Raw genomic sequence first — 12,506 nt, forward strand, 5'->3', positions numbered from 1 at the left:
ATTAGAGGTTCTGCAGCATACCGCTGCAGTGCAGTAAGAGATGCAAGAGAAAACAGCATACCTGCTCACATGAAAGCCTAAAGACACCCTCCACTCCAGTCACACCTAGGGCTGTTTCAATGTTTTGTGTCATGCGAAAAGGAACTTTCTCAGGAACTCTAAGGCTTTTACCTTGAAAAGACAACATTGTTATATTTTTGCCCTTTCATGGAAAAACAGAACACAAACATTTGACCTGTCTACACATGTAAAAAACAACTTCCAATTTACCTTTCTCAAAGCAGACGTTGTAGTCTATGTGAACGACTTCTCCTGTTGTCATGTCGATGAGAACGTTATCCAGATGTCTGTCTCCGAGGCCGATTATGTAGCCGACCATAGACATGACTGCAGTAGAGCGGGCATACGACTACAAAAGGAAGGGAAGCAAGTTCAGTGCCACAGCAGACTGCCTTCCACCACGGACAGACAAATGCCACTCCCAGCTGTCCTCAAGGTCACGTACATCCCATAGCACTGGGCCCAGACCCAGTGTGTCATGCATGACCAGAATGCTGGATTCAAAAAACAAAAGACCACCCCGCAGACTTTCTCCTTTCCTAAACTTTTTTCTTTTACTTTCGATTTCACCCACCCCTCCCCTCTTATCCAGAACCATCTTGCTCTCAAGACAGTCATGGTTGTGCCCTAGGAGAGGCTGGGTCAGCAAGACAGACAACCAGCAAAAGAAGAAATCCTAAGTCCCCAACCAAACATTTACCTGTGTAACCCTCCACCATTCATCAGGTGTTGCGCAAGAGGACCAGAGTTCTTTAGCAAGGAGATTTGGGGGTGTGGCCTCCATTAACTCTTCCAATACTGCCTTCATCACATGAAGTGGCCAATCCCGACGGGACACTTCCAGACTAAGCCCAACTGCTTTCAAAGCAGGACCAATTTTACTATAATAGAGCTCACTAGGTCGGGGTACAATTCCAGGATTCTGAGGAGTTTGATAAGAATCTTGGGCCTGTAAAAGATATTTTTTTCAAAAAGGTGAAGTTTATAATAAAGACAGATTTACTTTTCATTTAAATCATTATTCTCTACCTAGCCAGAAAAATTTCAAGCACTAAACAGTCAATTCTTTTGGACTTCATTTTCTTATAATTTAACTATCTTTTCCTTAATTAAGTACTACTTACTATCTGATTGAAAAATTAGCTTCTGTTTTTGAGATTCAACACCCAAATGGCATTATTACTCATTCCATTTTTAATTTACTATAATTTATGTACATATTTGACAGCTGTAACTTGTCAATGTAAAATTAACAAGAGATATTCAAATACTTTACATAACCCTTTTCCAATTCCTTGCTTGAATTCCTCCTTCAATAACTGCTCCAATGCTTGCTTTTTGCTGTGTGGTTATACTATGTTGTTGTTGTTGTGAAGTGCCGTCGAGTCGATTCCGACCCATAGCGACCCTGTACAGGGTTTCCAAGGGTGTAAATCTTTACGGGAGTAGAAAGCCTCATCTTTCTCCCGCGGAGCGGCTGGTAGTTTCGAACTGCTGACCTTAAGGTTCGCAGCCCGATTCGTAACCACTACGCTACCAGAGCTCCCTTACTATATGTCACATAAAATCTGCCATCTCAGCCATTTTAATTGTACAATTCAATACCTAAGTCTACTTTTAAAACTTAACTAGTTTCTAACTCTTGCTCCTTGCACACCTACCCTATTAGAAGCATTCTCCTAGGCCAGGTGTGAATGTGGTGGCTAAGAGTACACAAAATTTACCTTTATAGGATTAGCACCTTCCTGACACAGATATTATATACTCAGGTTTTTTGGTTACTTGAAATCAAAGCCTAGTTTTCCCATGGATATAGGATGCTGTGGTTATAAATGCTAATTTCAAGTTTTCTGTTATTTATAATTTTAATTTCAAAGACCTTGTTAACCTTGATAAAAGCATTAAGATGTGAAGTTATCATGTTGTGTGATTAACAACCATGCCCCTGTATACATCTAAATTAAGTTTAGCATGAAGTCATCATTTCTGCCTCTTAAAAATTTATTTTTATGAAATGTGGCTCAAAACATCATTCTGAGATACTTATCAAATCCACCAACTGCTTGACCTGGTGGTTAGCAGCAAGCACTTATCCTACAGCGGCACACCAGGAATCCTTATAAATGCATATAAATGAAGCAGGCTGTGCAACAGTAACAGCTCACGTAACAGAAGACTAGATGAAAACATGCTTCAGAATATTCCAGTCCAAGTACACACACAAATTAATGCTGACAAACCTTCTGTGCTTGGAGAGCAGCTTCCCGCTGTTGCCATCGTTTGTAAAGACCAAATAAGGGTGTGGCCCCATCCACCCATTGGATTAATCCTGACCTCGTTCCTAGTGGTGTTACAGAGTAGTGTCGAGCATGGAAACGGGGTGTTTCCTGGCGATTGATTGTTGCAAACATGGTATTCACAATGGACAGAAATTGCATTATTCTCTCATCCAGATGTAAATCCTCTAGTCCTATGAAAACAAAATGAAAGTAGCTACGACAGGGAGCGCGGAGAGGGTGGGACACAATGTGATGGGTTGGGAATGCACCACTTCCTGAGTCTTGAATATAGCAGTACCAAGTACTGCATGTCAATGGGGCACACCAGAGCTTCACAGAACATGCTGGTTTGTAACAGGGTATCAACACTAAACACCAGCATCATCAATTGTACCTTAATTGTTTGGTTTCTACACGTTAATAGACAAAGGAGGGAGGGGAATGAAAAATCTCCCATCGCCAGTCAAAATCACATGAGACACATACAAACTACCACAACAAAGAAATTCATCTGAAACTATCCCCTCACACAGAGACAGACAAAGTTTTACACTCTACCTTTGAAAAGATAAGGATAGCTCTTTCCATCTGAACCTAAAAAGAGAAGTTTCTTTGGCTTGGTCTTAGTAGGTAAAATAGTGATGGTCCCGCCTACACTGTGGATTGTGACAGTGTCCCTGGCGGAGACTTCTCCAGGAAGAGCAATTTCAGTGTTGGTCATGGCAGCCAACCACGGACTGATCTCTTCAAGACGCAAGATGTAACTTGCACGTTTCTGTGCTCTCTGCTGCAAACTCAGCATTATCTACATTTATAAGATTGAAAAACAAGTTTGCATTATGGTTAGAACACTTATCTGTTCCCACATTCAATTGGCATAAAAGTAAACTGAAGAAGTAACTAATGCCCTCTTGTCACATATGCGAGTCCTCACAGGGAAGAGAAGCAGGTATGCTGACATACTCCAGGGGATTCCTGCTTGTTACGACCCTTCCTCCTCCTCGCTCTACCCAGCCAAGGAACCAAATCACGGTACAAGGAAGGAAATCATTACTGTCATCTCCAAATTCAAGGTTTTATCAAATTCCACACTGTTAAGCAATGTTTGAACAATGCCTAAGCAAATCAGTTCTGTTCCTGCAATGTGGCCAGCTGTTGGCAGTTAGACAGACACACCCTCAGGAAGTGACTTGAAAAATTATTAATACTGCTATTTTTAAATGAGGCTTAATCTACTCTTGAAAACCAACAAGATGGCAGATCTGGTAGACATGCAGTGAGCAGCTCCATCAGCAACAACACAGAATACCAGACCAAGCAGGCTCAGGGGACAGTGCTAGAACTCTGAACCACATATTAAGGAATATTCAGGAGATTGGAAGGCTTACAGCTAGGGGAATCTGTAGCAGAATCAAGAAATCTATTGCTTTCTAATTCAAGACAGTCAGCTGCTCCCAGAGCTGCCATCTTGGGAGAGACAAAGTGGGGGAAGGATCAGAACAGCCACAAACACGTGACAGAACCACAGAGATGCAGGTGTGGACATTCATTTTTTGGTATTTGTTCATTGGTCTGTCGCTGTCTGCCCAGCTCCATTCTGGTGATTAGCAGGGATGCCTGAGAGAATGGACACCCTACCCCTGGAAGGTTCTATTACGCAAGCGTACAGATCTCCTCGAAATTTAAAGCGACAGTTTCCACTTAAAACCAAACGGTCCCCACTCGTCTGTCAGTTTGTCATACTGTGGTGGCTTGTGAGTTGCTGTGATTCTGAAAGCTATGCCATTGGTATTTATAGTACCAGCAAGGTCACCCATGGTGGACAGGTTTCAGATGAGCTTCCAGACAAAGACAGACTAGGAAGAAAGAGTGACAAGCTACTTCCAAATATTTAGTCACTGAAAACCTTATGAATAGCAGAGAAACACACTGTCAGATATAGTGCCAGAAAATGAGCCTCTCAGGTTGGAAAGCACTCAAAATGTGACTGGGGAAGAGTTACCTCCTCAAAATAGAGTTGACCGTGATGATGCAAATGGAGTAAAGCCTGTGGGACCTTCATTTGCTGATGGGGCACAACTCAAAATGAAGAGAAACAGCTGTAAACATCCACTGAAAATCAGAACATGGAATGTACAAAGTATGAATCTGGGAAAATTGGAAGTTGTCAAAAATGAAATGAAATGCATAAACATCGGTATCTTAGGCATTAGTGAGCTGAAATGGACTGGTATTGGCCATTTTGAATCTGACAACCACATGGATTACTATGCCAGGAATAACAAATTAAAGAGGAATGGTGTTGCATTCGTTGTCAAGGTACAATGCTGTCTGTGCTAGGATAGTATCTATGCACCTACAGGGAAGCCCTAGGAGCTCCGGTAGTGTAGTGGTTACGAATCGGGCTGTGAACTGCAAGATCAACAGTTCAAAACCACCAGCTGTTGCGTGGGAGAAAGATGAGGCATTCTACTCCTATAAAGATTTACAGTCTCGGAAACCCTGTACAGGTTCGGTATGACTCCAAACTAATTCCACCGAACATAACAACAACAGGGAAGCCCAGTTAATACCACTATTATTCAAATTTGCGCACCAACCACTAAAGCCAGTGAGGATGAAATAGAAGAATTCTACCAACTTCTTCAATCTGAAATTGATCAAACATGCAATCAAGATGTATTGATCATTGCAATGATTGGGAGCAAAGAGGAAGGATCAATAGTTGGAAAATACGGCCTTGGTGATAGAAATGATGCTGGAAAACGCATGATAGAATTCTGCAAAACCAATAATTTGTTCATTTTCAAGTATTTTCTTCAGACAGCATAAGAGATAACGATACACATGGACCTCACCAGATGGAACACATAGAAATCAAATTGACTACATCTGTGGAAAGAGACGATGGAAAAGCTCCATATCATCAGTGAAAACAAGGCCAGGGGCAGACTGTGGAACAGACCTTCATTTACACATATGCAAATTCAAACGGAAGCTGAAGAAAATGAAAACAAGTCCACGAGAGCCAAAATTTTACCTTGAATATATCCCACCTGAATTTTCAGAGATCATCTGAAGAACAAATATGATACATTAAACACTAAAGACCACAGACCAGAAGAGTTGTGGCATGACACCAAGAACATCATACATGAAGAAAGCAAAGAGTCATTGAGAAGACAAGAAAGAAGGAAAAAGTCAAAATGGATGTCAGAAGAGACACTGAAACTTGTTCTCCAACATAGACATGCTAAAGCAAATGGAAGAAATGAGGAGATCCAAGAGCTGAACAGAAAAATTCAAAGATCAGCTCAAGAAGATAAAGCCAAATATTACAACAAAATGTGCGAAGATCTGGAATCAGAAAACCAAAAAGGAACAACATGCTCAACATTTCTCAAGCTGGGGGAACTGAAGAAAAAATTCAAGCCTCAACTTTTGTTATTGAAAGATTCACTGAATGATGCAGAAAGCATCAAGAGAAGATGGTAGGAATACACAGAGTCACTGTACTAAAAGGAAATGGTTAATGTTCAACCGTTTAAAGAGGTAGTGTACGATCAAGAGCCAATGCTACTGAAGGAGGAAGTCTATGGTGTATTGAAGGACCTGGCAAACAAGAACAAGGCACCAGGAGGGAACAGCTGCTGGAGATGGACATCGTGTTTGGTAAGGTGGAGGGTCAGAGAAAAAGAGAAAGACCCCCAACGAGATGGATTGGCCAAGTGGCAGCACTGATGGACTGAAGCATGGCAAGAGTAGTTAGGTTGGCCCAGGATCGGGCAGTATTTGTTCTGCTGTGCATAAGGTTGCTATGGGCTGGTACTGACTCAATGGCACCTAACAACAACAATCTACTCTTATCTGAATTAAGTGGATTTAAAAATCTCTTTGTTGTTGTTGTTGGGTAAGTGCCATGAGTCAGTTCTGACTCACAGTGACCCTGTATAGGGTTTTCAAGAACTGGTGGGTCTGCACTGCCAACCTTGTGGGTTAAGCCAACCTTGTGGTCCAGGTCCAGTGCTTTATCCTACAGCGTCACACCAAGACCTTTAGATGAGAGTTAAAATAATCTGTTCTGAATCAATGAATTTTGGGCTCTGTTTTCATGTGAAAATTTGTCAAGCAATCTTTGTTCATAAAAGGAACAACTGGAACTATGTCAAAACATCCACTGAGAATGGATAAACTGCAGTGTTCTCAGCTTCACACCAAATGCATGAGAATCATTAAAAAACCAGTGCTGTACAAAAAAAATATGTAAGCCCTAAGAAAACACACATAATATGAACTTATTTATAGGATGTTCAATAATAGGCAGAAACGAAGCAGTATTATTTAAAAATACAACTATAGGATGGATCATAACTAGATTTTGAAAAGTAGGTAACGATTGATTCATAATAGTGATTGAGCAAGAGACAGTAAGTACGGTTAGAGGAGGACACTAGGCATTTTATTTTATTTCTTTAGGTACTTCTATTTCATTTTTCTTTTTTAACCAAAAGGATAGAAATACGGGTATTCCATATAATGTAAAAAAATTTTTCTTTAAAATAAACAATCATAATTTGTTTTCCTTTCATAGACACTAACTTTCTTGCATATGCATGAATTTTTAAAGTTTCATCCTGGTATGGCATTGTAGGATAAGCACTCAATCACAAGGTCAGTTTGAGTCACAAGGTCAACGGTTCAAACTCAACAACCACTCCTCAGAAATCCTAAACAAATGTCGCTATTAGTAGGAACCGAATCGATGGCACTAAACTTCAGTAACAACACAGGTTTTAAAAGTATTCCTTTTGTCTCCTCATGTGGAATTCTTAGTTGACCTACTGACTAAGACTGGTGTTAGGAGACTGAAGCCTGGGCCACACATACTCACTTTTAACCTGCATGTGAAGTAATCTTTTTTTACCTTCATGTGCTTCTAGCCAGCTGTGTTGCATTTAACAATTTGCATGTAGGATTTAAGTTTGCACTATACTTTGTTTCAACATTGTGTCTTGTGTAAGTTTTGACATTACTAAAGTTCCATAAGGAAACCAGTTGGTAACTGTAAGGGAAAAAACTTATGGAATAAGGAAAAGCAAGAAATAACTATAAAGTAAATAAATAAGCTCTCTTGATTAATGGTGTTGCAGCTTTAACAGACAAGACAAAGGAAATATAGAATTACAGGGACCATCGCATAAAAGAGAGTACTTTTTCAAATACTGAAATACATTAATCATCTACGAGCACTCCAGTAAACATATTCATGAAAACTAATTTTGATATATGTATTCTGTCCTGCTGGAAGACTGAATACTACCTACTTCCCAAAAGAAACACTCTCGGCACAGGACTAAATTTTAGTCTCTTGAAAGTGCAGAAATGGACCTTTCATTGAACACCTGAGCTTCCTCCCTACACGAGGATGGGTTTGCACCTATGCACTCCTCCAAGACCCTGAAGCACCCTTCTTTGCATTCCGTACTACCAACTGCTCAGCGGCTGCCTTCCAAGGGCCTACGTCACCCTTTTTTCTGTTTCTATTAAGGAGAGCCCACTTCTTTGCGGGAGTTTTCTCTTATACCTCTTTAAATGGAATCCAGCTGCTCCCCGGCTTGGCAGGGTTTGATGGTGTCTTTAGTTTCTCGAGGGCGTTTTCGATGGCATCACCATAGTTGTCCTGAAACCACTTTTCATGCGGCGTCTCTGCAGGGGCCGCTGTGATGCTCCTGACATGCTCCAGGGCAAACACAATGGGCTTCATCAGCGCCGTGTGCTTCTCCCGCATGATGGCAATCTTCTCTTCTCTGACAAGAGAAGACACTGTCATTCAGAAGCTGAGTGCATATTACACAGCTGCGTCCACACACGAACATTTCAAATGTGTCAAATAGAGGCAAACCTTATCAACGAATACGCCTCAGTGAGGTGACAAGCACAGAAGCAGCAGAGAAACTCACTAGCCCACTACACACCATGAACCAGTATGATTCACTCAGAGTGATCCTACAGGACAGGGTACAACTGCTCCAGAGGGTTTCTGCGATTGTGAACCTTGACTCTCCCTTGGAGCAGCTGGTAGGATAGAACTCCCTATCTACTGGCGAGCAGCCCAACATTTAACTCACTGTGCCACCAGGTTTCCTCAACTTACTTGTTAAGTGCCATCAAGTTGGTTCCGACTCACAGCGAACCTGTTAATAGGGTTTCCAAGCAGTGGCTGGTGGGGTTTGAACCACAGACCCTGAGGTAAGCAGTCCCGTGCTGTATAACACTACATGCCACTAGTACAGCAGTGTGAAAACCCAGGCCCAGAGAAGGCCCAGCTTCACCTCTAAGAAAGCTGTGTGGAAACATACTTGCGTAAGGTGTTGTTGTTCTGGACCCTCTTCACCTCGTCTTCCAGCTGCTGAACCCGCCTCAGGACATGCATGTGCTGCTGTAACAGAACTCCCAGCCAGAGCTCATCCCAGAGGACGGTGACCCGGCGCAACTCAGCCACCAGCATCTGCACCTGCACACACGGCACAGCCCAACGGGCTCAGCTCCAGTGCCCACGCAACACCTCACACACCAGCAAGCCCAGGCTGGGGGTGTGTGTTGTGGGCACAGGACAATTACAGAACCCCAGAGTCAGTCATTCTAGCAATACAGCCTTAGAAAGCCAATATGGGTGACTCCGAAATTTTGCTCCTCAAACAGTATTTCAGGGCATTAAAATAAAGTTAGGTTTGTTGTACCTGTAACACCATAGTAGGGTTTGCAGCAGACAGCTTATCTACAATTTTGCTGTAGCAATCCTGCATCATAGCTTGGTCTTCGTTTAACCCACTTTTCGGCTCATCCTTATTGCTCTCCTGAGAAGCAGGAGGACTTCCTCCCTCACATTCTGCCGCCAGTAGATCTTCTCCTTGGATATTGCCAAGTAAAGTGGGAATGGCAGATGAGAACTTATTTCCTACAATGAAAGGGAGAATAAGATTTACCTGGATTGTCGGGGGGGACAACAACAATTGACTCCACTCCTGAAGTGTGATGGGGCTTATGAAAGTTCAAGAAGAAATGGAATAAAAAGATTATGGAATTCTTAAAAAAACTTTTTGAAGTCCCCTTGCACTATGTAACTAACTAACTGTGAATTAAACTGACCAAAGATTGCAGATACTTTGCCTTTTTATAAATTGAGCTATTCATTTGTTAATATACGTAGATGGCCAACAAATGTGGCTAAGATGTGTCTGTAACAAATAGATTATGTGTTCTATCAGCCAGAGTCTAGAAACTTGAACCACATCTACAAGGGGGCTTCAAAGAGTTTCATGGAAAAATTCCATTATCTTCTCATTCCATTTTCCAAAATCTGTTTGAAGGTCCCTCATCCATGAGATTTCAATTCTCATGTGTCATTTATTCAGCTCAGTGATCATGAGGGATTTATTCAAAATGTAAGCATGAGTGAGTTACTTTAAAGGCTGAAAATAACATATGAAGTACACATTTTAGTGTCAGACACACAGCAATTATTCCCCCAATAAGTGTTGAGTGAATGCATGAACAAATTAATGAACAAAAGTGAATGAATCTCTGATTTAATATACATAGGATAAAAGTTGTAACGGATGCAATGGCAACAGTTTTGAATTTTTTTCCCCTCTTTTTTTAATGGGAGTTTGGTTCTTAAAATGTAGTCTTGGTAACTTCCAATCTCAGGGATCTTTTGGTCCCCCACCTACAGAATGCTGAGACAGGAATCCTTGACTGTGTTTACTGTCTTTTGTAGTATAGCCAAGAGTGGCTAGAAGAAATTAAAGGCACATTTCCTGAGTAGTTGGTAAACATGGATTCAGGACTCTGAGCTAAGGGAAGGTTGACTAAACACCAGTTTCCAGACGTGACAGATGGAAAGGGAACAGGATACAACAAAGAAGGCAGGAGACTGGGCCAACCCTCCATGACTGAGTCACCCATAGCCAGATTGCCTCCCGCCAGTATTACTACTGATACTGTTACAAATGCCCATAAAGCCCCACATTTATCTAATAGAAATTGTTTGTAAGAGAATTTATAATGAAAGTATCAGGATGGTAGTATTTCCTACCTGAAGCTTGGGATTCACTGCTAAGAGAGATGGTCCCCACGATGGCAGGATACAAGATGAGATGTGGAGAGTCTTGGGCCACACGACAGAGAAGGTTGCAGATACTTTGGCGGACATACACTTCAGGGTGGTTTAAGCGCGAGAAAAGCTGTGGAATAATTCCTTCAGGACAAGAAGAAAGATGCTCATAGTTATGAAATACTTCTAAGGCAGTGAGTGCAAATGAAAGAGAAGTGAGTGTGTCAGCATCACAGCCGTTTTATGGACTTCACATTTCCCCAGTAACCACCATCAAGAACTGCTCAACGGTCCTTTGACTGACACATCTGGGAGCAGTTTGGAGCTGGAGCAACTAAAACTAGCTCTACAGAAACGTACATTCTATGAATGTCTGTATAAGACAACAAATAGAGACAATTTTTTACAAAAGGCATACAAACTTTTTGAATAACTATTTTCAGTACCCTCTCAAAAAAATTCATTTATGTACAAAGCTGCTGCCTCTTAGATCTGCCTTCTTGTGAAAAATGGAGATAGGGGAAGGGGTTCTGATGGGTGTAAACAAGTGGTCCAGAATACACTATCAATTGATAAAGCCATTCTTCAGGACCTTCAGGCTGTTGTTTTGTTTTGTATTTCCTATGCAGAAAGGATGTCCACGGAAGCACTGTTGGAGCCCATCATCACCCTACCTCTCCAAGGAGCAGTAGGCGTGGTCTCTAAGCCATGCTCCAGGTACTGCCTGAGCTCGCCAGCGTGCTTAACGAGCAGTCGCAGCAGCCGTAACGTGGCCATCACTATGGCGTCGTCAGTGCTCTGCTCCACTCTGTTACTTAGATGCAGCCGAGGGTCATCCTCGTCTAAAGGAACCTAGGCGAAAACCCGAGGAGACACCATTCAGAACAGTCACTGCAGTCCGTTAGGACGGACAGTCCAAGAGAACTTTGTCAAAACACTGTGCTACCTACCTGGCCAGCGTTGAGTTTAAGGAAAGTAAAATATGCGCTACAAGACAGCTTGTACAGGCTGAAGATCCTGTCTACGACTTTCCTCCACACTTTAATGACTCCCTCAGTTGCACCTTCGTCAAGTTCAGAGAGCCATGGACAGCTTGATATTAACTGACGCCAGATAACATCAACCATATCATCTTCCTCATTGTCTTCACTTTCTGTTATCTGAAGCGTTATATCCTCATCCTAAAGAAAAATGGTATTTTTAGCAGCTATTGAAAAGAGAGGAAAGGTATGTAGTTTTAATCACAAGAAAGCATTTTTATGACAGACTAAAGTATTTCACATTTTGTGTGATGTTATTATTTCAATGCCATATGCTTCTTATGATATGTGAATAAGATAAGACAATGAAAAATGATATAAGCATTGAGCAAAGATTAAAGATGGCTTTGGGGGTTTTTGTACCACACCATTCTGCCATTAAGAATGTTAGCATCCTTTGTTGAAGTATGAAGGCGAACATGCACAGCACACAGACAGGAGACCTGTCTCTGGATAGCGCCGTGCCTGTGAGCAACACCCTCAGTGGTAGAAAGTGACACATGTTGGGGACTACAACAACAATGGAGTCAATAGTATTACCTCAGCAAGTGAAATCCAGGGGCTTGAAGACTAGAATAAAATACTCAATAGTTAAGTATTCTAGGATTGATAGAACTTTAGGGCAGAGGAGGGATGTGTAGTCTTATAGATTACTCAATCTGTTGGAGTTTCACCTCTGGCTGTATAGTAGAAGCATGTTGTAAATACAAGCACATATGTGTACCCACACAGACCCCATACAAATTATCTCAGATAAGACTGGTTGTTGTTAAGTGCTACTGAGTCAGTTCTGACATGCAGCGACCCTGTATAGGGTTTCCAAGTGGCTGGTAGGTGACCTTGTGGTTGGCTGGCAGTCCAGCGCTGGTCCTACAACACTGTAGACAAGACTTAGGAACCAGCATCATTTAAAAGCTCCCAGCCCGCTTCTCATTTACAGACCAAGGTTGAGAATTTAAGTTCTGATCACAACTTCAATTAAAAGAGAAAATTAATTAACATAGAATGAAC

General features: G+C 41.7%; 1 protein-coding gene across 1 annotated transcript in view; it reads right to left on the bottom strand.

Annotated features, from left to right (window-relative positions):
- The window catches only part of SMG1 (SMG1 phosphatidylinositol 3-kinase-related kinase), a 111,046-nt gene that overhangs the window by 19,307 nt on the left and 79,233 nt on the right, over window positions 1-12,506 (bottom strand). Inside the window, exons 34-44 of the mRNA XM_006871972.1 lie at window positions 11,406-11,636; window positions 11,130-11,307; window positions 10,438-10,599; window positions 9,080-9,297; window positions 8,699-8,853; window positions 7,924-8,146; window positions 2,898-3,144; window positions 2,301-2,530; window positions 761-1,009; window positions 271-409; window positions 62-171 (exon numbers count right to left, since the gene is read on the bottom strand). Coding sequence (XP_006872034.1) covers window positions 62-171; window positions 271-409; window positions 761-1,009; window positions 2,301-2,530; window positions 2,898-3,144; window positions 7,924-8,146; window positions 8,699-8,853; window positions 9,080-9,297; window positions 10,438-10,599; window positions 11,130-11,307; window positions 11,406-11,636 — 2,142 coding nt within the window. The remainder of the gene's footprint in view (window positions 1-61; window positions 172-270; window positions 410-760; window positions 1,010-2,300; window positions 2,531-2,897; window positions 3,145-7,923; window positions 8,147-8,698; window positions 8,854-9,079; window positions 9,298-10,437; window positions 10,600-11,129; window positions 11,308-11,405; window positions 11,637-12,506) is intronic.

Source organism: Chrysochloris asiatica, unplaced genomic scaffold (genome assembly GCF_000296735.1).
Source record: "Chrysochloris asiatica unplaced genomic scaffold, ChrAsi1.0 scaffold00178, whole genome shotgun sequence".
NCBI classification, from domain to species: Eukaryota; Metazoa; Chordata; class Mammalia; order Afrosoricida; family Chrysochloridae; genus Chrysochloris; species Chrysochloris asiatica.